This window comes from Lithobates pipiens, unplaced genomic scaffold (genome assembly GCF_037356315.1).
Source record: "Lithobates pipiens isolate NorthernLeopardFrog02 unplaced genomic scaffold, aLitPip1_a1.2 Scaffold_19, whole genome shotgun sequence".
Taxonomy (NCBI): Eukaryota; Metazoa; Chordata; class Amphibia; order Anura; family Ranidae; genus Lithobates; species Lithobates pipiens.
Genome location: NW_027507764.1, coordinates 463360045 through 463387684, shown reverse-complemented (window position 1 = coordinate 463387684; position 27640 = coordinate 463360045). Strand labels below are relative to the sequence as shown.

The 27640-nt window shown below is 43.2% G+C and overlaps 1 protein-coding gene across 1 annotated transcript in view; it reads right to left on the bottom strand.

Annotated features, from left to right (window-relative positions):
- LOC143997265 (NXPE family member 4-like) overlaps nt 1-27303 on the bottom strand; it is a 91318-nt gene extending 64015 nt beyond the window's left edge. The window contains exons 1-2 of the mRNA XM_077492804.1: nt 26628-27303; nt 20026-20087 (exon numbers count right to left, since the gene is read on the bottom strand). Of these exons, the coding sequence (XP_077348930.1) occupies nt 20026-20087; nt 26628-27211 (646 nt within the window). The 5' untranslated portion in view covers nt 27212-27303. The remainder of the gene's footprint in view (nt 1-20025; nt 20088-26627) is intronic.
- Nucleotides 27304-27640: the final 337 nt, after the last annotated feature.

Here is a 27640-nt window from a genome sequence, read left to right as displayed (position 1 = left end):
CCACCACACCGCTTCCACTTTAGTGCAAATGGGGGCCTTCATGCTCCAGTGTTTTAATAGGGACCCCCGTATAAAAAGCATGAGGGTCAAGGACCAGTACTGGGTGGCAACGTACTTAGACCCCCGGTACAAACACAAAATGGCGGAAATGTTACCGCCGTCGCAGAGGGCTGTCAGAATGCAGCACTTCCAGGCCTTGCTTCGAGAAATGCTGCATTCTGCTTTTGCGTGCGCTGGCAGAGGAGCAATTCCCACTCCCAGAGAAGGATTTGCGGGTACCAATCCAACAGCGCCTGCAAGAAGAGGCCGGTTTGAAGATGTGTTGGTGACTTCGGATATGAGGTCATTCTTTCAGCCGACCCATCGACAGGTGTCATCCGGATCCAGCATCAGGGAACGCCTAGACCGTCAGGTGTCCGACTACATTGGGTTAACGGCCGATGTGGACGCTCTGAGGAGTGATGAACCCCTAGACTACTGGGTGGGCAGGCTTGACCTCTGGCCAGAGCTTGCCCAATTTGCAATCGAACTGTTGGCTTGCCCCTCATCCAGTGTCCTGTCCGAAAGGACGTTCAGCGCAGCAGGGGGGATTGTGACCGATAAGCGTACTCGCCTAGCTCACCACAGTGTTAACTACCTCACATTTCTAAAAATGAATGAGGCATGGATCTCGGAGGAATTCAACACATGTGATCAGTAGACCATGTATATGTCTATAAACAATTTTTGGAATCAAGCACACAGACCTTCTTAATTCATTTGGCTCACTTCCCTGACCCAAAAAAGCACACCGTACTATATGCCCCTACCCTCCTCTTTGAAGAGGTTGAGCGGTGTCATATTTCTACTGGGGCTGCTTATTATGAGGGGTTCCCACCATCCCTGTGCTGTGCTGACTTCCTCCTGGGTGTTCTTATTATGAGGGGCTCCCACCATCCCTGTGCTGTGCTGACTTCCTCCTGGGGGTTCTTATTATGAGGGGATCACACCATCCCTGTGCTGTGCTGACTTCCTCCTGGGGCTGCTTACGGTGCTGCTGTCAGCGCTGTATGTCACGGAGCTGCTGTCAGCGCTGTATGTCACGGAGCTGCTGTCAGCGCTGTATGTCACGGAGCTGCTGTCAGCGCTGTATGTCACGGAGCTGCTGTCAGCGCTGTATGTCACGGAGCTGCTGTCAGCGCTGTATGTCACGGAGCTGCTGTCAGCGCTGTATGTCACGGAGCTGCTGTCAGCGCTGTATGTCACGGAGCTGCTGTCAGTGCTGTATGTCACGGTGCTGCTGTCAGCGCTGTATGTCACGGAGCTGCTGTCAGCGCTGTATGTCACGGAGCTGCTGTCAGCGCTGTATGTCACGGAGCTGCTGTCAGCGCTGTATGTCACGGAGCTGCTGTCAGCGCTGTATGTCACGGAGCTGCTGTCAGCGCTGTATGTCACGGAGCTGCTGTCAGCGCTGTATGTCACGGAGCTGCTGTCAGCGCTGTATGTCACGGAGCTGCTGTCAGCGCTGTATGTCACGGTGCTGCTGTCAGCGCTGTATGTCACGGAGCTGCTGTCAGCGCTGTATGTCACGGAGCTGCTGTCAGTGCTGTATGTCACGGAGCTGCTGTCAGCGCTGTATGTCACGGAGCTGCTGTCAGCGCTGTATGTCACGGAGCTGCTGTCAGCGCTGTATGTCACGGTGCTGCTGTCAGCGCTGTATGTCACGGAGCTGCTGTCAGCGCTGTATGTCACGGAGCTGCTGTCAGCGCTGTATGTCACGGAGCTGCTGTCAGCGCTGTATGTCACGGAGCTGCTGTCAGCGCTGTATGTCACGGAGCTGCTGTCAGCGCTGTATGTCACGGTGCTGATGTCAGTGCTCTGTATTACGGTGCTGCTGTCAGTGCTCTGTATCTCCTGCACCCTCTTGTTTGCCTACCCTGGTCCCTGACCTTCCCTCTCCTCCATTGCCTTCATTAGCTCCATAGTCCTGAATTGTCAGAACAATTTCCCAAATAAAAAAAAAATGCTTGTAGTTATCGATCCCAAATTCACCTCATACATGTATTATGCTATTGTCCAGGTGGTGGGACTACGTGCTACCCCCTAATAATTACCCCGTGGCCGCAAATTCGACCTAAAGGTTTGCGAAATTCGCCTCCCATTGAAGTCAATGGAGCCCGCGGCGAACGGTCGTTTTCGCGAACGTTTGTGTCCGTTCGCGTTTCGCGTTCGCGAAACGTCCCGTCGGAAGTTCGTCCATCACTAAAATTAATGTAACCAATAAATGTAAATGGTTACATTTATTTGCCAATTCCCTCCAGCATTCTCTACAATTGTTATACAGTATCTCTTGTTACAAAGACATGTATTTCCTATGCTCCTAAGCTCCATCTAGAGCAGGCATGTCCAAAGTCCGGCCCGCTGGCCAATCGCGGTCCGGTTTTGAACGGCCCGCCTGTTTATTTAAACATATACATCTTTTGTGGCCCCCGGCGATCTCTCAGTGCTGGGGTCACAAAAGATATATAGTCCGGCTGCCTCGAAGGGAGGAGGCGGGACGAGTGCCTTGCACACAGGAGAAGAATTTCCTGTTTACACGGCAGCTGTAATAAGTGCCATCTCTGCCATTGGACGACTGTTCTGTCCATCAGAGGAGGCGGGACTTTCTCTTAAAGAGGCCATTGTGTAAACAGGAAATTCTCCTGTAGGATGTCTTTGGCGCTCGTCCTGCCCTCCATGGCTGCACTGATGGTAATTTGTGGCTGCATTCCTGGCAATTGCAATTGTGGGGCTGCATTCCTGGCAATAGTGAGTGAATTCCTAGCAATGGTGGGTGCATTCCTGGCAATGGTGGGGCTGCATTCCTGGCAATGGTGGAGCTGCATTCCTGGCAATGGTGGGTGCACTCCTGGCAATGGTGGGGGTGCATTCCTGGCAATGGTGGGGCTGCATTCCTGGCAATGGTGGAGGTGCATTCCTGGCAATGGTGGGGCTGCATTCCCGGCAATGGTGGGACTACATTCCTGCCAATGGTGGGGCTGCATTCCTTGCAATGGTGGGGCTGCATTCCTGGCAATGGTGGGGCTGCATTCCCGGCAATGGTGGGGCTGCATTCCCGGCAATGGTGAGTGCATTCCTGGCAATGGTGGGCGCTGCGTTCCTGGGAATGGTGGACACTGCGTTCCTGGCAATTGTGGGTCTGCAGATGGGCACTGACCCTTATTTGCTTCACAGTTCTGTATTTAAAATAAAAAAACATTTTTCCTGAAGCTTCCCTCTTAAAGTGAAGGTGTGTGTTATACGCCAATAAATACGGTGTATCCAAATAACACGCCTGAGCTAATTTCTTCACCACACACAGCCACAAAGGCAAGAGAATTCTTGTTGGGCAGTGTATTAGTGCTCGGACGAACACACCGAATTTTGATGGTTCAAAGAATGTCAGGAAAAATGGTCGGCCCTCACGCATTTTCAGTTCATCAAATCTGGCCCTCTTTGAAAAAAGTTTGGACATCCCTGATCTAGAGACTATAATGTGGCATTTTACTACTGCTCATAATAAAAGAACATTAGTTCATAAAGAAACTAACCTAAAGATCATTAATTTTGAGCACAGAAATTATGTATGTGCAGATTCTCTGCTATGCATTTTTTTAATGAATAGACCCCTTAGCCTCTAATTGCCTCTCTGGAGATAGCCATCTGAAGGGAGGAGGAGAGAGTGGGATGGGTCACTGCTCTTGTAACTCAGTATTTAAATTTCAGCTTGAGCTACTGTGGTGTGTAAACAACTGTCTTTTTCAGCAGAGTACATAAGGGAAGCAGAAAACATTATGCTCTACATGCTCCATAATATTCATCTGCAATATATAGCTGTCTAAAAATATATTTAAAAAAGAAAAAAAAATCACCATAATAAAGAAAGAAAATATATATTAAATAAAAACACATGAAGGATATATAACAATATGATAGTGTTTACAAGTAAATGAAATAAGGACCAATCAGAGTCAAACCTGCCTTTGAAATATGGATGTGATTGGTGATACAGAAAGAAAGAGATAAAGAGGGTGTTTTTAGCACAGGTTTCTGACTACACTCCCTGTTTCTGACCCTGTGCAGTGCTTATCGGAGTCTTGCTGCAGTGGATTACAGAGAAGTGAGAATAATGTAAATTTTATTGATTTTCTGATTCTAGCACAGTCACAATGTATGCTGGATAGCTTTAGCAGTTTATGATTGGTTTCAGTTAATGTCTGCAAAGACTTTTGGGACACACATTCAGATATGTTTAATGCAATAGCTTATATTATAGACAGCAATTTGTTCCAGTTGTTTGGTGGTCAATCGGTACTCAAAAGCAATTAATCATTAGCAAAGTTATTAAAACAATAAAGCAAATAGAAACACCCATGACATTTCAATATACCGTTTTATTTGTTCAAAGCAGAATTCCATCCACATCCTTTAATGCTTTCCCTCCCACAAATTATTTTTATATTAATAATCTTTATATTCCATTTAAAATTAATATTACATAATGATTGACAGTCCAAAAAATATTCATATATTTAACAAACACACGGGGTAGTTGATACATATATACATACACACACACACACAGATTAGAAAAGGTGCAATATATTAGAAAAACATCCATAAAAAATTGATTAGTATAAAGATATATTAAATCATAAAAGAATCTTATCGGACCATAATTAGTAATGGATATGGCAGTTGTTAGATGCACATGTTGATGGGAACAAGGGCCTCTTTACCAACAACCCTGGGTGGTGGTTATGGGGGTCTGCGGCCAGTGAGTGGGCTTATCGAAATCTGGAAGATCCCCAGATCCCGACCCCTCCCTATGTGAATGAGTATGGGGTATGTTGTACCCCTAATTATTCACCCAAAAAAGGTGTGAAAATAAATAGAAGGCAGTTTTTGACAATTCATTTATTAAAAAAATGTTCCCCATCTCAAAGCACCCCACCACCCCAAAACACCCCCCTATGTTAAGGCCATGTGGCCTGGTATGGTTGAGGGGGGGGGGGGGGTCTCGCTCATTTCCTCCCTTTTCCTGGCCTGCTAGGCTGCATGCTTAGATTAAGAGTTTGGTATGGATTTTGGGGGGAGCACGTGCCATTGTTTTTTATTTTAAAATCCATACCTGACCTGAAGGGCCTGGTATATATTGGGGGGGGAGTCCCACGTGTGTGTTTTTTTTCTATTTATGGCAAATTTTGCAATGTTTTTTTTTTAATTCAGCTGTCAGCAGGGAAGCCCACTAACATCTTATGACTCATCCATTGTTAAGGACGTGGCAGCCGGCCCCTCTCCTCAACAACCTATTGGCAAACATCCCACCAAGCACACAGGAAATTTGGGTGTTTGGTGAACACCCAAAAGGTTGATGTTCAGGCCGAACTTATGCTCAGCCTGAACTACTCGCTCATCCCTATTAATGAACGATTATGATTTTATATAAAAGCAGATACAGTGCTTCCTACCCCTTGAAATTTTCCACATTTTGAACCAGGGTCATTGCCTGCTGGAGGGTGAACCTCTGCCCCAGTCTAAAGTCTTTTGCAGACTCTAACAGGTTTTCTCCTAAGATTGTCCTATATTTGGCCAATAAGTTCAATTGTGTTCTCATCTGACTAGAGCACCTTCTTCCACATGTCCCACACATGGCTTCTCACAAACCACGAAAAGGGACTTCTTATGGCTTTCTTTCAGCAATGGCTTTCTTTATGCCACTCTTCCATAGGGGGCCAGATTTGTGCAGTGTGCAACTAATAGTTGTCCTGTGGACAGATTCTTCCACCTGAGCTATGGATCCTTGTAGTTCCTCCAGAGTTACCAGGGGCCTCTTGGCTGCCTCTCTTGTTAATGCTCTCCTTGCCTGGCCTGTCAGTTTAGGTGGACGGCCATGTCTTGGTAGGTTTGCAGTTGTGCCATACGCTTTCCATTTTTGGATGATGGATTGAACAGTGCACCGTGAGATGTTCAAGGCTTGGAATATTTTTTTATAACCTAACCCTGCTTTAAACTTCTCCACAACTTTATCCCTGACCTGTCTGGTGTGTTTCTTGGCTTTCATGATGCCGTTTAATCACTAAGGTTTTCTAATAAACCTCTGAGGGCTTCACAGTACAGCAGTATTTATACTGAGATTAAATTACACACAGATGGAGTCTATTTACTACTTAGGTGACTTTTGAAGGAAATTGATTTGGGGTATCAGAGTAAAGGGGGCTGAATATAAATGCATGCCACACTTTTTAAATATTTATTTGTAAAAACTTTTTAAAGACATTTATCATTTTCCTACCACTTCACAATTATATGCCACTTCATGTCTATCACATATAACCCCAATAACATACATTTAAGTTTTTAGTAGTAACATGACAAAATGTGAAAAAATTCAAGAGGCATGAATACTTTCTCAAGGCACTATATAGTCACAGGCATTTGTCATTTTCCAAATAAATGTTGTGTAATTGCAGAATTATTTCTAGGCAAGAATATAGAGATAATTGAGAAATGTGTCCTTTTTTATTTTTGTTTTTCACATAATTTATATAGGATGATATTCTGAAAAGTGCACTATATACAATAAATGGAACATGTACTGTACTATATGGTCAAAAATAGAAATAAAATGTAATGTTTACCATTTTCAGCCAGTAGGTGGCAAGTGTAGGGCTAATTTGAGAAAAGTCTAAAGAAAGTTGGATTAATAATATGTGGAACAGCAATCCGATTACACACATAGCTGAATAAGTCAAAACTGAAACCAACAGCAGCAAAGTTATGCAAAGCTGGTGCTGGGCAGCCTTATTATAAAGCCCAACATGCTCTGCACTCAGATAATGCACTCTGTATTAAAAATGTATTTTGCAAATAACAGTAAGAAGATTTAAAACATCAATTTATAAACAGACTTCTTATATGTCCTGAATAGTTCAAGGTTGAGTTTTTCCTGCCAAATTTTTTCATACTGTTCTGTTCACCTGGATTTTTAAAGCGTACATTTGCATATTCCAGCTTATCCTGTTGCTTTATACTTTATAACAGTGGTGTCCAACTGAAAAGGTCCAGACTTGCATCCATAGTTTGAGTAGAGGGCTAGATCTGTCATGTAAGTGGTAGTAAAATAAAGCCCCATACACACTATCAGTTTTTCTGCTGAGTTTTTCCTTCAGATTTACCAAAACCATATAATATGAGGTCAAACCTTAGGAGTTTCCATTTGTATGCAATCAGGCAGGCCCTTGTATTACATGGTTTTGGTAAACCTGATGGAAAAACTCAGCAGAAAAACTGATAGTGTGTATGGGGAATTAGACTCTTTGTTTGGTGTCAGTGGGAGTAAAAAAGTCCCATCATCTGCACAGTTTTAGTAGTGGGCCAAATCTCAACATCTGTGTTATACCCCATACAGGCTGTACAGAGCAGCGCTTGTCCTGCATGGCGGTGAAAACCCAGATAGTAAAATAGCAATGGTCATATGCATGGGCGTCCGCAGGTAGGGGCAAAGGGGGGCGAGTAACCCCCCCCCCCCCCCCCGTAATCGGCTAGAGTCTGCCTTGGCCGCATCTGTAGCCGTGCTGGATCTCTGTGTTTGTGCGAGTCCACAGCTGTTGCAGATCAGTGTCATTGAGCTTACAGAGGTCTTTACTGCCACCTCTGGCTGCTTCCTGTATGTGTGCCCTTGTGTTTGCTTTGCTGCCTGTAATGTATTTTCAAAGGGACATGTGGAAATGGAACCTGGGAGAAGGAAGAACACTGTGACCTTACAAGTGGGGCCTGTGAGTACAAGTGAAGGGAGGAGGCTGTTTGTTAATGGGGGGGGGGGGGGGCAGAGCTGTGTGTGTGTGCTTACAGATTTCTGTGTGGGGGCCTGACATATATACAGATGAGGGGGGCAGTTGAGTGCATACAGGTATGATCAGTGAAAATCATATCATCGGTCCTGTCCTGTATACAGGCAGTCCCTTGGTTACAAACAAGATGGGAACTGTAGGCTGGTTCTTATGTTGAATCTGTTTGTAAGTCGGAACAGGTAAATTTTTTAAGTGTAGCTCCAGCCAAAACATCTATTTTTAAGCTTTTTGGATAGCATAGGGAAGGGTTATCACCCCTGTAACATTTGTTTAGCTGTCTGTGACCCTGTACAGAAGATTTCACCTCACTTTCTGTCCCAATGACAATTGGATTTTGAATATTTTGGGTTATTAGGGAATACAAGGATTGGTGATATAGCAACAGTGGAGACACCTTTTTCCCATATTAACACTTACAGGAGAGAATTTCCCTTCCTAGGGGTAGATTTCCTCTCACTTCCTGTTGTCTCCTTCTGTTTGTAAGTAGGAGTAATTTGTAAGTCAGATGTTTGTAAGTAGGGGACTGCCTGTACAGCTATATACACCCATCTTCCTTCCTGTATTCCTCCATCATCACTGACTGCAGATAACCATCATCTGTCCTATATATACAGTAGCTGTATACATGACATATGATGTATATCTGCAGTCGGTGATGATGGAGGAAAGTCTCTATATACAGGTAGCTGTATATACCCACCTTCCTTCCTGTGTGTGTGTGTGTGTGTGTGTGTGTGTGTGTTTGTGTGTATGTGTATATATATATATGAGAGAGAGAGAGACCTTCCTCCATCATCATCTATCCTGTATACACCAACCTTTCTTCCTGTATATACTAATACCATCCACCCCCTATATATACATATACTGCACACCCTCTGTTCTGTGCAGGTCACATTTGATTGGCACAGTGAGGCTGCATATGATGGCCACATGCCTGCGATTTATGGGATAATGACTAAGCCCCTCCTCTTCATTACATTGTCAAAGGGGCAGAGCATGGGTAACCATAAAATTATGCCCCCCCCTGAAAAAAGTTCTGCGGATGCCCATGGTCATATCTATCATAATAAAATCAGGGAAAGACATGCATATACCAGGGATAACACATCCAGGAAGCTATATCCTCAGGGCTCCATCTACATACCTGCAATCTTCCACTGTACCCCCCTCATCTCGTTAACTGCTGTCAGTGAGAGAAAATTAAATTCCATTGCTGATGTCAATAGGAGTTCAGCAGGAGTAAAATAAATCCCACCGTTGGTGTCAGTGGAAACAAAAAAAGTTCCATTGTTGGTGTCAATGAGAGTAAAATAACCTCATTGTCTGTTTCAATCTGATAAAAGAAATCCCATCAGTGTATGTTAAAAATGCTTAATATTGATGATGTAAGTGGGAGTAAAATAAGGTCCAAATCATTAGCGTCAATGGGAATTAACTAGGCCCTGTATTGTTCATGTCAGTTGAATTAAAAATAGTCCTACTGGTATTCAGTATCACACATGCCACTCTGCTACACAGCATACAGTGACAGGCACTCTTGCAAAAAGTGGTGCTTTTAGAACTACCTAAGTCTGTTGCACGTGTCAGTAAAGCTACCAAAATGGTAAAACAGGGATTTTTGAATCTGTTACAGGCCATTTAAAAGGACCATAGAGCCAGAAAAGTGTTGCTAGGGACTTATTGAATTCCCCTGAGAGTATTGCAGTATCTGACATTCTATTGGGCAATTGGACTGCCCTGCTCTATACTATGAAATAAATGAAGAGTTAAACTGTAGACATGTGATTCCCCTCATACGGACTATAGCAGGTATGCAGACACAGGAATGCAAGCACAGTAATCTCACTAATAAAGCCCTCAAATGACATAATAAATTATCAGGTGATGTAAAAGGGCAGCATCTACCAAAATGTCAGCTTTGGGTGAACACACTCTTTTGTGAAAATACTGAATTAAAATTATGTATATGCTAAGGGACACATTCTGCCAATGCTTTAACCACTTGGCTCTGGCCGTATGCATATAAGCCACCTCTCGGTGGGTGGGCCTTAACCCCAAGCGACCACATACATGTGGCACTGTGTAAACAGCTTATAGTGCTGAGAGCAAGCTCCCTTGTTGGACGCTGTAGGTTTGAGTAGGCCTTCTTTATCAACTTGAACGATCAAGAGGATATGGTGCACGAGGATGCCGCTTGCCCCTTCTGAGCCTCATGGGAGATTACTAGCAGGTTATTCGCTTTTTTGAATGGTTCAGTGACTGTCAGACATGCCTTTATGTTTAATCCAACATCTAGTGGATGCGGTGTTCCTTGATAATTGAGAAAGGATGGCAGAACGATCTCCTAATTGAAGAGGAAGATAATAGCTACCTTCAGAATAAACTGTTTTGTTGGTTTTAGGTTTACTCTGTCTGGATAGAATATAAGGTGAGGTCCTTTAGTAATAAGAGCTGGAACTTCAGATACTCGCTTTGCTGAGGTTATGGCAATGAGGAAACACACCTTCAGTATTAAGTCCCATAATGAAGTTGACTGTGGCAGATAAAAAGGAGAGCGTGATTATGCTTCCAAGACTACCGACAGATTCAAAGCAGGGAATAACGGCTTTCTGGGTGTCCTGATTTTTTGGCATGCTCTCATGAGTTGGTTGCTGTAATGATTGATAGGGCTGACACCTAGGCATTTTAAGGTACTTGAATTCAGGTCTTTTTCAAGCCCTATTTGTCAGAATTCCAGGACTTAGGCCACTGCTGGGGACGCCGGATTTCAGGACTGCTGCTGGGTAGCTTAGAGGAAGCTCTGCCATATTTTGTGATATATGCTGTTTGTGGATCTTTTCCTGGCCAGAAGAAGGCTTACTACCACCTGGTTGGAGCAACTCAATTTTACAAACCTTTGCCTCTCAGTTTCCAGGCCATCAAGTGCAGCCTCTCCAGAGCTGGGTGCAGGAACTGTCAGGGCTGGGCTCAGCCCTTCCTTCTCAGAGCTGGCCGCTCAGCTGTTGGCTACTTGCCAGCTGCTATCTCTCCACAGTTACTCAGCTGTTGATGATATCCTGCTCATCAGTCCTGCCTACTTAAGCCGTTCAGCCCAGTGGATCTCTGCCATTGCCTTAGTCAACATCACAGAGACGCTCTCCTGCATTCCTGTTAAAAGACTTGCTTGGCTGACATCCCTTCTGGCTCCAGAGCCTGCTTTCTGTTTTACTACGCTCATCTCCGGCTCCCTAATGTTTGGCTTGTCTGACTATCCGTTCCGGTTCCTAAACTCTGGCTATGTTTTGACTACATTTGTTTTATTTATTTTTATTATTAAACAAGTGTGATTTAACTGTACTTTTGTCTCGACCTGATTTCATGGTTTCTGACAGAAACTGCCCCTGGGGCAGAAGGTTCGAGGTTATATAATTAGTAAGGTTGAATAAAGACACCAGTCCATCCTGAGTGAGTGTCTACAATTGTCCCTATCCCCGTACATTATGTCTCATTAAGATGCTCATCTATTATATCATTATTTATTTAAGTTACCCATATAGCACTGTCAATTTACATCACAGCACTCCACACATACATTGCCCCCTACCCTCAAGAAGCCAACACACCAAAAAGGTCCCCAACTCACATTCATATACTATGGCCAATTTTGGACAGAAGCCAATTAACCTACAAGCATGACTTTGGAGTGTGAGAGGAAACTGGAGTACCTGGAGGAAACCCACGCAGGCACAGGGAGAACATGAAAACTCCAGGCAGATGGTGTCATGGTTGGGATACGAACCAGCGACCCTTTTACTGCTAGGCGAGAGTGTTACCCACTACACCACTGTGCTGCCCACAGGTTACAAGAAGAGGTATCAGATCTTCCATGTGACCCTTCTGTGAACAATGGCTTCCAAAGCCAAAATGGAATTACTGCTATGACTATGTTCAAGGACCTTCTGACCCTTTCCAAAAATACTCACAATTAGAGGAATTGGAGGGGCTATGTAACCCAGGCTAAATCTCCAAAGGTGGTGAAGGTAGTCTATGCCATCTGCCGAGGGACATGGAGCGCTCAAAAAAAACCCTGAGCATTTGGTGTTTGCAAGAATTGCCGCCAAGCCTATTTCTGGGACACCCTATCTCTGGGTAGAAAGGAAAAGGCCTCAGGGCTCAAAGACCACTCGTTGTTGGATAGAAAATTCCAACTCAATGAATCAGCTAGTTGGCTTTCTTCTGCTGGAACATATACTGAAATTAGATCTATTAGGTGTGTCTGGGCCCAGTCCACGATGGGACAGACTTCTTCCAGTAAAGTGGGGTTCCTGCCCCCCATCTCTGAATGAAGGCTAATGTGATTCTGCTGTCTAGACGTAGGAGTACCCTCTTGCCTTCCAAGGCTGGACTGAATGTTAACAGGGCTTGCATAGCTGCCCTGAGTTCCAGGGTATTCAAAAGTATCTCCTGGGGGTTGAATGCCCAGCACCCCCTGGGCTGCCTATTGTTGGTAATGTGCATCTCTGGGTGCATGAGAACGATTGGGCAATGTTTTAGAAGATTGCGGACCCGAGTCTATCACCAAAGAGATTGTTTCACTCTGTAGGGGATGATGATTGATTGGTGTTTGGATATTACATTCTATTGTGCAAGAAAGAAACTCTGGAAGGTTCTTGTGTGCCATTGGGCCCGTGGAATCATAGGGAATGTGGAAGTTAATGACCCCAGGATGCTGAGATACGATCTGACTGGCAGAGTTACTGCAGACAATGCAGTTTTTACTCTGCGGATTAAAGGGCCTATTTTGTCCCTTGGAAGTTTGACCATGTTGGCTTGCATGTCCAATAATGCACCCAGAAAGATTGTCCTTTGTGTAGGGTGTAAGTTGTTGTTTTTCCAGTATATTATTCTCTCTAAAGGTCTGAAGGGTATAGATTAGGAGTTCCAATGTTGCACCAGAATATCCCTGCTGCTGGCAAGCAGCAGGATATCGTCCAAATTATGGTGCGCGATATAAGCGCAATAACTGGAAGCGTAAAGGTTGTAAAGGTCCTGGGGGCCGTAGACATCATGAAAGGTAGGCTTCAAAACTGAAAGTGCTGGTGATTGATGGCAAAGCGCAAGTACCTCTGAAAAGCAGGATGAGATATGCATCAGATAAGTCTACAGACAGTATCCAGTCCCCGAGATTTATTGCCAGTAGTATTGATTGAAGGCTCTCCATTTTGCAAGAGTCAAGACAAATGCTCTAGTTGAAGCCTTTTAGGTCTAGTACCAGGCAAATATCCCCTGTTTTTTTCCTTAGTAGCAACAAAGGAGAGTAGAATCCTCTGCTCTGCTGAGATATTGGCACTTCCGAGAGAGCATTTCTGAAGAAGGTCCATGATGTATTTGACCATTATCTCCCTTCTCCGTCACCAATGTCCAAAAAAAACAGTGGCTACCACACGAGGATATGACACATGTTCCATCCACACCTGTGTGTAGTGTCTGACCCTGGCCCCTACCACCACAGGCAGGACAGACATGGTCTCAAAAAGACTTTTGCTGGTCAGCTCTGAAGGAGTATATATACATGCAACCGGTTTTCACCTCTCAGAGATGAATACTCTCAAGAAGTTTACAATTCACATTATTCGTATATGGACAGAGAACATGATCAATACAGATTCCCTTTTAATTTCAATCAAACCCATCCTGGGCCTTCTCATACTGGGGGTTTTCCCAGAGAGACAGAAGGCCACAAACAAGGCCCAGAGCAAAGTGTGGCTCTAGGGGGGGGGGGGGGGGGGGAACGGGGCGGTGTGCCAGGAAAAAGAGAGAATATAAAAGATAAAGGTATTTTTAATCTGAGTCACACCACATTTAAAGATGCCGAAAAGCTAATTTTAGATGAGGGACTCAAATTTGTCCCTCTGAAAAAATTTAATAAATTTGCTACGTTTATTGATGTACAGAAATGTATACGCAAATTAAACATACAAAAACACATTTTTACTAATCCCATGAGACCATCACATACAGTTATAAGGGGAGGCACTGTCCATTCAGGCTTCATCAATCCCTCCCTTTTTAACCCTCCAGGCCCTGTTTCACCTTCGATCAATGTCTTTTGTGACTTGGTACTTAAGGATTTGGATAATTTGCCCAAAAAAGAATATATGATAATGCTAATATCAAGGTGGGGCTTAAACAATTGTGCGAACACAAAGATCTGACGATACATCCAGCCAATAAGGGTGGCGGTATCGTTATTCTTGATAAGAGTGTTTACTATAAAGAGATGTTCAGAATCCCCTAATGATTTTGACACATAGAGACCACTACCGAAAGATCCGACCTGCGATTATAAAGACTTGTAGATAGAGGAGCACAGTTGGGGATTCTTGATAAAAAGGAAAAAGAGTATCTGGTACCTTTGGCTCCATGTATACCTGTGATGTATTATCTTCCAAAGGTCCATAAGGAGGCTTTACATCCCCCGGGTTGCCCCATAATTAGCAGAATTGATTCTGTTACATCCTGTATAGGGCGCTATATCGATTTACATCTAAAACCCTTAGTGAAATCCATCCCCTTGTATCTTAAAGACACCAAAGACACCATCAGCCTTTTAGAGCAAGTAAATTACAGTGATGATCTGTTGCTAGTTACAGCAGATGTTGCAGCTATATACACCTTCATACAACTTGACCTCGGGCTCTCAGCTGTAGAATTTTATCTGAGCAAGAGTGAGAGCATTCCCAGAATCCAACAGGAATATATCATGGAATTACTGAGCTTTGCAACAAAACACAACTACTTCTGGTTGAGTAACCAGTTCTATTTACAGCAGAATGTAGTGGACATGGGGGCCAAATTTGCCCCAGCCTGGCAAACCTCTTTATGGCCTGCTGGGAGGGAGGCTGTCATCTATGCCCTCAATAGATCAGAGTTGGTCCTTTGGGTTAGGTACATAGACAATGTCCTCCTGCTGTGGAAAGGTGATGAAGATACTTTGTGTGACTTCATGATGACTTTGAACTGTAACAACAGAGGTATTAAACTGAGCTATGAGGCTAGTTTTACTACTATGCACTTTTGGATTTAGAAATCTCAATCATGAAACATCAATTGGTTGCTAAAACTTTTTCAAATCCACCAACTGGAATGGATACATTCCGGTCAACAGTTGTCATCACGAATCATGGTTGAAGTCGGTCCCACATAGCCAACTGTTGTGCATTAGATGCAATTGCACAAATCTATCTGACTATAACCATGAAGCTACAGTCCTCAAGTCAAGATTTGTAGAGAAGGGCCACCACCCTTCAAACATAGATGAGGAAATCAGTAGAGTATCATTAATAGATAGGAATTTATTGATGACAGATCAACCTAGGTGTGCTCAAGATACTAAACACAAGTGGTCCTTTGTCACTGTGTTTTCTGTACAACATAAAGAAATAAAATATATTTTTAACCACCACTGGAAGGTACACAAGAATGATCGGGTATTAGACCCAGTCCTTCCATATCATGCTGGCATTGTCTATAGAGGAGTATTACCTTTGGAGGGACAGATTGCTCCAAACATCATTGACCCTCCAATTAGGACCACACTTTTTCACAATCTTAAGGGTTACTACCATTGTCGCAGGTGCAATGTATGTTTGCATAATACTTGTAGTAAAAGGAAATCAGAATCTTTAGAGTCCACCACTATGTCCCAACAATACCAAATTAAACATTTTACCACCTGTGCTACCCGCTATATTGTGTATTTAATCACCTGCTCCTGTAAAAAGCAGTATGTGGGACGTATTATACAAACTTTTTTGGTGAGGGTGAACTAACATATTGCGAGCATCAAAAAAGGCTGCATTAATCATAAAGTACCTAGACACTATCTCCATCATCATAATAAAAATCTATTAGGCACTAAGTTCCAGATAGACAAATTCATTCCCCATTGGAGGGGTGATTCCTGTCTAAGAGGGGTCTCACGTCTTGAGACATTCTGGGTTCACCAATTAAAATTGAATTCGCCCCATGGGATGCATATAGACTGGGACATTAATGCCTTTATTGATCAAGCCTAAAAAATCTATATTATTATATATTAGTTGTTCTCAGTTCTTCTTTTGGGTACCTTTCTAAACCATGTGTATATTCATATTTTACACAAGGGTTTGTTCATATAGTACATATACATCAAGGATTTTAATTGCCTATTTTGATGAAGTTCAATGTTGGATGCATTTCACACAACATACAATTATGTATTTTACATTTATATAATTTTAGTGACATCGAAACCTTGTAATTGCTGTATGTAAATCTATGGATTTTATATAATTGATAAAAGTGATTTTAGGTGGGGCCATCCGTTCTTTATATTATTTTGATGAATGATCAGCCTTATATGAAGGATTATATGAGATACGGCTCCCTCGTCATACAGGAGAGAGGTAAACTGGGTACTGATGACTATCGAGTGACGTGGGCTCCCCTAGACGCTGACTCAAATTAGAGAGCTTGACGTTGATGAGTGTGGCTTTATTGACAGAAGTCAACATGTGATGATGATGGTACCCACACTACATCCTATTTCGTGAGCCATGAATCACGATCATACCGAGGTTTAGTCATCCACCATAATTTTGCGATGACTAACAGGTCTGCCAGCATGAATTGATGATGTATACAATGTGCTCCCCACACAGTACTCCTGTGATTAGTGGACGAATGCGAGGTGAGAGACAAATGCCACCTACCACCAGGCATTCCAATTAAGTCTGGTCTATGGCTGTTTATTGAATTAATTGATTTACGTATTTCTGTATATATAGCGCAGTGGTAATTAGCAAGCTTATGCCCCAGTGGAAGTCCTGTAGGACTAAACGTGTCAGCTTAATGCTTGCTAAAGCTTCACACACTGCGCAATATTATATATTTTAAGTGATCACCTTTTTATTGTACACATCTGTCATGATGTTTGTACTTTTTTACATTAAAACTCTACTTCTTTGATCTATGCTACGTGGAAGCCTTCTCTCTTTTTTTCTTTTATGATTACTGTTCCCACCATTGATTGGTGAGCGATCTGTGGATATTGCACAATATTGGAAGATTCCGGGTGAATACCTGGTTCCAGTACCCGCTGACTGCTGTAAAAGTGCTGGAGTGAGTCTTCACCCTAGCCATCCAAGGAGATCGTAATCTGCAATTTATGTTTGCATTCTTGCTTGTATGACTCACTGCCGCTGGTGTGTGGGTCCACATCTCATGGTAAGAGTACCTACCCCTCTCCCTGGTGGTAGAAGCACAGCCCTGGGTGCCGTCTGAATCTGAATATTTGAATATCATCACCTGCAACCTTTTGTGATATATTAACATCCATTCTACTATAGATTCCCATTGTGGATGGTGTCCTGAAAACCCATTTGTGTGGACTTATCACTTCATCACATTTTTTGTTGTTTATTTGAACGTTGATGTGTATATATGTGCACTTTAGATGTTACCGTATATGCCTATATTCAGTTGAGTCAGCTTTTATAGTAATATCTTCCCTTTCCCTTGGTTTATCTCTAGGGCTTATATGTTGATGGCAAAAGAACAAGCTCTTCAGCAGAATATATCAGCTACAGAGAGGCGAGAAACCATTTAATATTAGCAGGGGTGCTTACAATGCTCAGCTTTTATTTATGTAAAACGCTCATCCCAAAAGGAACAAAACTGTTTGCTGTAACTGCCTAAAAAGTATTAGCTGAAATTTGGCTTTAATGTGTATTTAAATGTGTATTTATCTGCTAGCACCTCTAACACTCCCCTCCCCCAGACTAACAATGCTGCTGTCCAAAGGTGCCCCCTGTGCTCAATTATTCAGAGATTGGCATTCTAATATAAGAGGAGTGTTACAGGCCAGATGACCAGTCAACAACAGAGGGAAACAAGCCTAAAAAATAAAACAAATGCTGCCACCGCATCAAATGGTTGGTTACTGCAATATATTAAACTTTTTGTTTTGATTTTAATACCACTTTAAGGCCTCATGCACACTAGATGTTTTTACAGCGGCTCCCAGGGTCTATCTGACTTTTATTTTTCCTGCCTCTAAACGCCCCTTCATGTTAGCCTATATTTCAATGCACGCATAGGCTTTTAGCAGTGGTAAGTGGCAGGAGCTTTTAGAGGCAGGTTAAAAAAAACACTGCCAGTGCATCCAGGAGCAGCAGAGTTTTGGCAGAAAATATGCTTGAGGCTACTAAAAGCTGCTAGAAGCTGCTAACAGATTTTAAAAGCTGCTAAACATTAGTACTTGAGCATTCATTTATTTGAATGACCAGAATAATTATTTATTCTGGCCAATTAAATTAGTTAACGTTCAAGAGCTTAATGCCTGTAAAAGCATGTAAAAGCTTTGGACACTTTTACAAGTGTCAAGCTTTTTTTTCTGATAAAAAGCTGCTGGCATCTAGGAGAGTTAAATAAACGTCCTGTGTGCAAGAGACCTAAAAGTTACCTAAACAGTTATAATCAAGGGATGCCATGATTGATAACTGTCACAATTGGTCTCTCAGCCAAACTGTCAAGCCATTAAATGGATGGTGTCATAACTGATCTCATGTGCAGCACCATGGCAACTGAAGATCGAATAGAGGCTAAGATGGTAGCTTCCTCGGCTCTAAAGGATAGGAGGGTTTAGTTCCACTTTAACCTTTTGTTACAGGTGATGTTAGCTTTCTTCTTATTTGAAACTCAAATCGGAATTTTTCCATGATGAGTTGAGATATGCCCCAGTAGAAGACCCATTGAGTTGAAACGCATCGGGATTGCTTGTCTTGTGCTTTTCACATTGCCTTTTTATGCATTGAGATCTCTTTTTATTGTCACATTTTGATGTGAATAAATCAAAAAATTTTAAGTTTGACCTGCACTATTGGAGTCCTTCCGGTTTTTTCTGCATCTCTTTTCCCCATATTCTGAACTTTACCGATGGTACTGTGAGTCTCCAGTCCTAATGTCCACGGGGGTTGTCATCATCCTTTAACGTCTGGTTTCGGTCCTGGAGTCCGCCTTACCTTAGCGCGGGAGGTTGAGCGCTATAGGCCTGTATCACACACCGCTATAGGGTGGCTGTGTCCAATGGATTTGGTAAGAGTACCTCATTATTTGCTTACTGTGACACCATCTGTAAAGTCTACTTCTGGCAAGTCTGTTTGAGTGTCAGCGTTTGACTACATAAAGACTCCTATAGACATTCATTGAACATTTGGCACTTTATGGGACACTTTATTCTATCTTGGGAGTAGTTGCACACTGATGCAATTACCCCTCTTATTTATTTATTATATTGATTTAGTTTTTGTTGCAATGTTTATTATTGCTTTTTATACACATGTGAGTTTTGGCATGTATATGCTTTTACTTTAATTCATACAAGATTTTAGCATCACAATTTTTTGTTTGTATATGATTTAGGACTTTGTTAGTTTGTTTGTAGGCAGCTTTTTGGTCTGTACTGTTTTGAGGTATAGCGCAGTCTTTTTTTCTTTTCTCTTAATCACTACACCTGCTCAGCTAAAAAGTCACAGAAAATTGCTTTCTCTGCCATATTAATTTTTTTTTTTGTGGACTACTCCACAAAAATACGTTACTTTTTATTTTAGAGACAGCGCTCCCAACTTCTGTAAAATGGAATTCCCTTGGTGTGTACTGAGTCCAAAGACACCCTTTCAGTCCCGGTTTCATACCAACGCAAATTGGATGCGGCTTACACCGCTTCCAATTTGCATGACATTTTAAACTATGTTCATTTGAATGAGGCTGGTTCACATATGTGCATTGCATTCGCACTCCACATTGCCCAAAAAACGCATGCGTTTTCTGGGCATTGCCGTGCGAATTGCAAGCACATTATCTTCTATGGGAACGCATCTGAATCGCAGATGCATTCCGTTGTGAACAGGATAAAATCCTGACCCGATCCTGATCTAAACCTGACCTGATACTGATGCAATCCTGACCTGATTCTGATCAAAAACTGTGAAACGCCGAACAACTACTTTGTCAATTAACTGTGAAAACTGAGCTTCAATTCGCACCACACATGTGTGAACCCAGCCTTAAGGAACTCAATTTATATACATTATATATACCAGTTTGATTATGGTAGGAGAATTAAACTTACCCTGACACCGGGATACAATAATCTGAGGAATTTGCTGCGGAATTTCCAATCTGACATTTGACCTTGAAAAGAAGAAGCAAAATAGAACGTATGTTAACTTAGAATACTGTATATTGTACATGTTATCATAAAGTGTGGTAGTTCTGTAAAAGAAATCAAAATATATGAAAAGCAAATAAAGCGCATATGGGAAGTCATGTACTACCAAGGTGGGAAGGGTTAGGCATATACTAATGGCAAAATAAAAAAAATAAAAATAATATCTCTTCCTGCATAGACTTGTCAGCTCTCCCTGACATTACCAACACAAGCTGACAATATGGATAATGTGAACCCTCCATTTTTTTACCTTTTTTAGAAAGTGAGCTTATTTATCCAATTACTTGAAGACCAGGTCTTTTTCTGGCACTTTTTTTTACATGTTAACCACTTCAATACTGGGCACTTATACACCTTCCTGCCCAGAAGAATTTTGAGCTTTCAGCACTGTCGCACTTTGAATGACAATTGCGCGGGCATGCTACACTGTACCCAGGGCTGGACTGGGACAGAAATTTGGCCCTGGACTTCATCCAGACCGGCCCACTTACATCAGAGTGTCCCATCACCAGCCCCCTTACATCAGAGTGTCCCATCACCAGCCCCCTTATATCAGAGTGTCCCATCACCAGCCCCCTTACGTCAAAGTGTCCCATGAGCACCCCCTTACATCAGAGTGGCCCACTGAGCCATCGGCCCACCGGGAAACTCCCGGTAGTCCCAATGGCCAGTACATGCCTGACTGTAGCCAAGCTAAATTTTTATCATTTTGTTCCCACAAATAGAGCTTTCTATTGGTGGTATTTGATCACCTCTGGGATTTTTATTTTCTGCTAAACAAATAAAAAAAGGCTGAAAATTTTGAAAAATATATATTTTTTTTGTTTCAGTTACAAAACTTTGTAAATAAGTAAGTTTTCTCCTTCACTGATGGGCACTGACAGGGCCACAGTGATTGGCACTGATAAGGTGGCACTGATGGGCACCAATGATGTGGCATCAATGAAGTGGCACTGATAGATGGCACTGATATGCGACACAGATAGACACTGATAGGTGGCGCAAATAGGCACTGATAGGTGGCACGGATTGTCATGGATAGGTGGCACGGATTGGCATGGATGGATGGCATGGATAGGTGGCATGGATGGGCATGGATAGGCAGCACGGATGGGCATGGATGGGCACTGATAGGCAGCATGGATGGGCACTGATAGGCGGCATGGATGGGCATGGATGGGCACTGATTGGCAGCATAGATGAGCAATGATAGGTGGCATGGATGGACACTGATAGGCGGCACAGATGGGCACTGATAGGCGGCACAGATGGGCATTGTAGTGTACAGTATTATATAGGGATGGATGCCAATCAGTGCCAAACAATAATGCGTGGCAATCAGTGATGCCCATTGTGGGCACTGATTGGCATCCATTATGGGCATTGATTGGCATCCATTGTGGGCACTGACTGGCATCCCTGGTGGTCTAGGGGGGCATCCCTGGTGTTGGGCATCCATGGTGGTCTGGTGGCGTCCCTGGTGGTCCAGTGAGGGCATCCTCGGGGTGGCTGTGCTGATAATCGATTAGCACAGACCCCCCCTGTCAGAGGAGCAGCCGTTCGGCTCTCCTCTACTCGCGTCTGACAGACGCGAGTGAGGAAAAGCCGATCATCGGCTCTTCCTATTTACACTGTGATCAGCCGTGATTGGACACGGCTGATCACATGGTAAAGAGTCTCCATCAGAGACTCTTTACCGAGATCGTAGTTGCGGTGTGTCAGACCCAAATTCAATTACCAGGCCCTACAGGTCTGGTATGGATATTAAGGGGAACCCTGCGTCAATTTTTTTTTAAATTGCCGCGGGGGTCCCCTTAAAAATCCATACCAGACCCTTTATCCGAGCACGCAACCTTGCAGGCCGCAGGAAAAGAGGGGGGACGAGAGAGCGCCCCCCTCCTGAACCGTACCAGGCCACATGCCCTCAACATTGGGAGGATGCTTTGGGGTCCCCCCCAAAGCACCATGTCCCCATGTTGATGGGGACAAGGGCCTCATCCCCACAACCCTGGCCGGTGGTTGTGGGGGTCTGCGGGCGGGGGGCTTATCAGAATCTGCAAGCCCCTTTAACAAGGGGACCCCCAGATCCCAGTCCCCCCTATTTGAAATGGACCCCTACCATTTCACAAAGAAAGTGTAAAAAGTAGTTAAATAAGACAAACACACTTTTGAAAAAGCCCCCAAAGGTCCATATAAGACCCTTATCTGAGCACGCTACCTGGCCGGCCAGGAAAGGGGGTGGGGACGAGCGAGAACCCCCTACCCTCCTGAGCCGTACCAGGCCGCGTGTCCTCAACGTGGGGGGTGCCTTGGGGAAGGGGGGACGTGCGGCCATACCAGGTGACGGGGCCAGCGATGCCTACTTCGCTGGTCCCAGCTACCTGGAGCCGCGCTCAAAATGAGCGGACTTTTCTCCGGGCGGGAAAAGTCTATTCATTTCAAAAGTACGGCAGACTAGCACACACACGGCCGTATTGTCCACCGAAATGCGACAGATTGGTATTGGTGTGCAAAACTACAATCTTAGTCCGCCGGACTTTTGGGTAAAAAAAATCCGCCGGAGCCCACACACATGCGGATTGTCCGGCGGACTTGAGTCCGCCGGACTTTTCCACCGGATTGTTTGATCGTGTGTACGCGGCTTAAGGGACCATCCACCTTGATACTGGAGACCACTGTAAGTAAGCTGAAGCCAGTACCAGAGCAGTCTTCTCACCAGAAGGGGATAGTGAAGAAGTGGAAAAACTTCAGCAAGTGCCAAGCCAGGGACCCAGCAGGACAGCAGAGGTGACGCTTGAGGAGCATCAGTGAATGCCAAGCCAGGGACCTAGAAGGTCAGCAGGGGTGATGCTTGAGGAGTAACTGTAAGTGCCAAGCCAGGGAAGTGGGGGTGATGATTGAGGAAGATACCGAGTTATGGAAGAGGAAAAGCTTAGGGGATCCAGTGGTGATTGGGTCTTAGAGTCTAGTGAGAGACTGGGAGCTCAGTGAGTGAAGACCTACAGTGAGAGACTGTAGAGTGTGAGAAGAACTAATTGTGTTACCAATAGTTAAATACAACTACCATTAGTGACTGTTAAAAGATTATTGCCATAGGAGACAGTGGTTCTACCTATACAGAAGTGGTGTCCAGCTGGAGGCCTTGCACTGTATGGCAGTCTACCTATAGAAGTCTCTGAGTCTGCTAATTGTCATTGCATCCACTTAAGGGTGTCCTGGCCCTAACCCTCTCTCTTACAGTTCTTGTTCAAGAGACAATCAATCTCTTTTCATTCAAAAGGTGTCTGGCACCCATCATTTCAGCTTGTATTACACCCACAATGTCTGCTAACTCCCTCTACAAGGAAGGATGTCAGCTCTCCATAACCCTTGAGGTCACCATTAGGCCTCTTGGGCCCCAAGACATTGCTACACTTAGGTAGGAAAACACATTACATATATAATAAATCTAAAGGTTACTAACCAGAGATTGCAAGCAAGTATGAAAATTGTGAGGTGTATGACCAACTCTAGTCTGACTATAATCAACCAGATCTCTCAGCAAGATTTAGCACATTAGTGAGACCACAGCACCTAGCTATCACAAATAATGTTTAACACCATGAAACATTTCTGTATGCGATACCCACACAATTCCATACCAACTGTAATGCTCTATATAACATTGGTAAAGTGCAGTAATCTTTCCACATTGCCTATAGCTACAGAAGTGAATAAGAGATTTGTTTTATAGTGCTCATACTGCTTGTTCAAAATATGTAAATTCTTTAGTGTATACAGGCCGGGCACAGGTTCACTTTCCATTGTGGGATGCTCAATTAACCACTTAACAACCGCCCATTGCCGATTAACGGCTTCAGGGCGGTTGTTTAACTCTGAGAGGCCGTTAATTAACGGCCTCCCAGAATTCTGCTCTCGCGCGCCCCCTGGGGCGCGCACACGAGAGCATCCGTGACCGCTGGGTCCAGTGGACCCGGCGCATCACGAATCACGGTAAACGGCCGCTCATCGCGGCCGTTTACCACGTGATCGCTCCGTCAAATGACGGAGTGATCACTTGTAAACAAGCCGGCGTCATGTTATGACGCCGGTTCCTCCCTCCCCTCTCTGTACCGATCGGTACAGCGGAGGGGAAAGAGATCGGTGTCAGCAGCGATGTGGGCTGCATCTGCAGTGCCCACATCGCTGCTCACCGAAAATTAACCCCTCAATTCCCTGCAAATACTCTGCATTACTCTGCAATTCCCTGCAAATACTCTGCATTACTCTGCAATTCCCTGCAAATACTCATCATTACTCTGCAATTCCCTGCAAATACTCTGCAATGCCCTGCAACACTCTGCATTGCCCTGCAACACTCTGCATTGCCCTGCAACACTCTGCAATGCCCTGCAACACTCTGCAATGCCCTGCAACACTCCGCAATGCCCTGCAACACTCCGCAATGCCCTGCAACGCTCTGCAATACCCTGCAACACTCTGCAACACTCTGCAACACCCGCCAATACCCTGCAACACTCTGCAATGCTCTGCAACCCCCGCCGATACCCTGCAACACTCTGCAATGCTCTGCAACCCCCGCCGATACCCTGCAACACTCTGCAATGCTCTGCAACCCCCGCCGATACCCTGCAACACTCTGCAATGCTCTGCAACACCCGCCAATACCCTGCAACACTCTGCAATGCTCTGCAACACCCGCCAATACCCTGCAATGCTCTGCAACGCAGTACAATGCAACACCATGCTCTGAGATACCCAGCCATAGTCGGTGATACCCTGCAATACCCAGCCATAGACATCTCCCGCCGCCCTCCGCCCTCCGGTGCTTCTACCGAATCGCTAATACGATCAAAGCCAGAATCTTTTTTTTTTTTCAGGCTTCCCAGCTTAGAGGTGAGATGTGGGTCTTATTGACCCCACATCTCACTGTAAAGAGGACCTGTCATGCCATATTCCTATTACAAGGGATGTTTACATTCCTTGTAATAGGAATAAAAGTGATCAAAAAAATTATTTTTGGGGAAAAAAATGTCAAACTAAAATAAATAAAGTAAAATGAACAATAAAAAAAAATGTTTTTTTTAAAGCGCCCCTGTCCCCATGTGCTCGCATGCAGAAGCGAACGCATGCGTAAGTCCCGCCCACATATGAAAACGGTGTTCAAACCACACATGTGAGGTATCGCTGCGAACGTTAGAGCGAGAGAAATAATTCTAGCCCTAGACCTCCTGTGTAACTCAAAACATATAACCAGTAAAAAAAATGTAAATCGTCGCCTATGGGGATTTTTAAGTAGCGACGTTTGCCGCCATTCCACGAGCGTGTGCAATTTTGAAGAGTGACATATTAGGTATCTATTTACTCAGTGTAACTTCATCTTTCACATTATGCAAAAATTGGGCTAACTTTACTGTGTTTTTTTTTTTAAGCACAAAACTGTTTTTTTTCCAAAAAAAAGCATTTGAAAAATTACTGCGCAAATACCGTGCGAGATAAAAAGTTGCAAAGACCACCATTGTATTCTCCAGGGTGTTTGCTAAAAAAACATATATAATGTTTTGGGGTTCTATGTAATTTTCTAGCAAATAAATGATGATTTTTACATGTAGGAGAGAAATGTCAGAATTGTCCTGGGTGCTCCAGAACACCTGATGGCGCTCCATGCATGTTGGGCCTCTGTATGTGGCCACGCTGTGTAAAAGTCTCACACATGTGGTATCACCATACTCGGGAGTAATAGCAGAATGTGTTTTGGGGTGTAATTTGTGGTATGCATATGCTGTGTGTGAGAAATAACCTGATAATATGACAATTTTGTGAAAAAAAAAAAAAAAAGTAAAAAGAATCTTGATTTTGCAAAGAATTGTGGGAAAAAATGACAACTTCAAAAAACTCATCATGCCTCTTACTAAATACCTTGGAATGTCTTCTTTCCAAAAAGGGGTCATTTGGGGGGTATTTGTACTTTTCTGGCATGTTAGGGTCTCAAGAATTGAAATAGGCCGTCAGTCCTTCAGGTGTGATCAATTTTCAGATATTGGCACCATAGCTTGTGGACTCTATAGCTTTCACAAAGACCAAATAATATCCACCAATTTGTACTTATTTTTACCAAAGATATGTAGTAGTATAAATTTTGGCCAAAATTTATGAAGAAAAAATTACTAATCTGCTAAATTTTCTAACAGAAACAAAGAAAAATTCGTTTTTTTACAGAATTTTCGGTATTTTTTCTTTTATAGCACAAAAAATAAAAAACCCAGCGGTGATTAAATACCACCAAAAGAAAGCTCTATTTGTGTGAAAAAAAGGACAAAAATTTCATATAGGTTCAGTGTTGCATGACTGAGTAATTGTCATTCAAAATGCGAGAGCACCGAAAGCTGAAAATTGGTCTGGTTATTAAGGGTGTTTAAGTGCCCAGTGGTCAAGTGGTTAAGTTACATCACTTGAAAAAAGAAAAACTGTGTATTGCCTCTCAAAAACATAAAGTAACATACCTGACAAGCAGACTGTTTTCCAGTGGAGATAGTTGGGTAGCCAGTGTCTTCCAGTTCATGAATCCTGTCAGTGAATCACAACTGAAATTCTGGGGTCTGATAGAGTAGAAGTATTCCTCATCTCTCTCATCTATATACTCACACAGTTCTTTTTCTTTACTAAGATCGAAGCCACACTTGGTGTTTACTTCTTTGCCTGGACTAGTGAATTTGCACAAGTAGGCAACATTCCCATACCAGCTATTTCGTGACTTCCACAGGGCTGAAACAGCTTCACTTGGGTGCATTAGGAACAATGTTACCACTACTTTACCTTCCCAAAATAAGGTGAAATGAACATGATATGTTCCATTTTTAAAGTCTTCAATTCTTCCAGAAGATCTCGCTTGTATATCAGGATTGGAAATGATTGCTCTCAGATAATCTCCTCCATAGGCTTTCTTTTTGCCTAAATAATCATATGCATCAAATTGTACTATTAATTCATCCCCAACACAATACTTTTCTTTGGTGCTTTTTATGAACATTTTGCTCTTTTTGGGACTTGTTGTGTTGTCGATATGTGCAAAAGTTACTTTAGGCATTTTCTGATCTATATGATTGAATATCTCATTGACCAGCTTCTGAATTTTTGATTCTTTTTCTATTTTGTTGACTGTAGGTGTATCTGTCTTTAAACACTGTAAAAACAAAAAAAAAAAATCAAATAATTAAATACATGATTAAGGCGTTAATATTGTATATGTAAATTGCAGAACTTTAGCAAAACTGTATATGTAATGAAATTATAATAGCATGTAGGAAAACAAGAAATTATCACATTAGAAATGTATAAATAGAGAGTTATAAGCGTTTCTGGGTTCCCTGAACACTGAGGGTTGTGGTGAACAGAATGCATTTTTTCACATGCTTAGTTTAAATTGTCTAGGTTAGTGGTGGTCAGTACCCACATTGACTTATCCTATGCTGTTTTTTATGGTTCCGTTTGTTACGGCACAAACATATTTTATTTT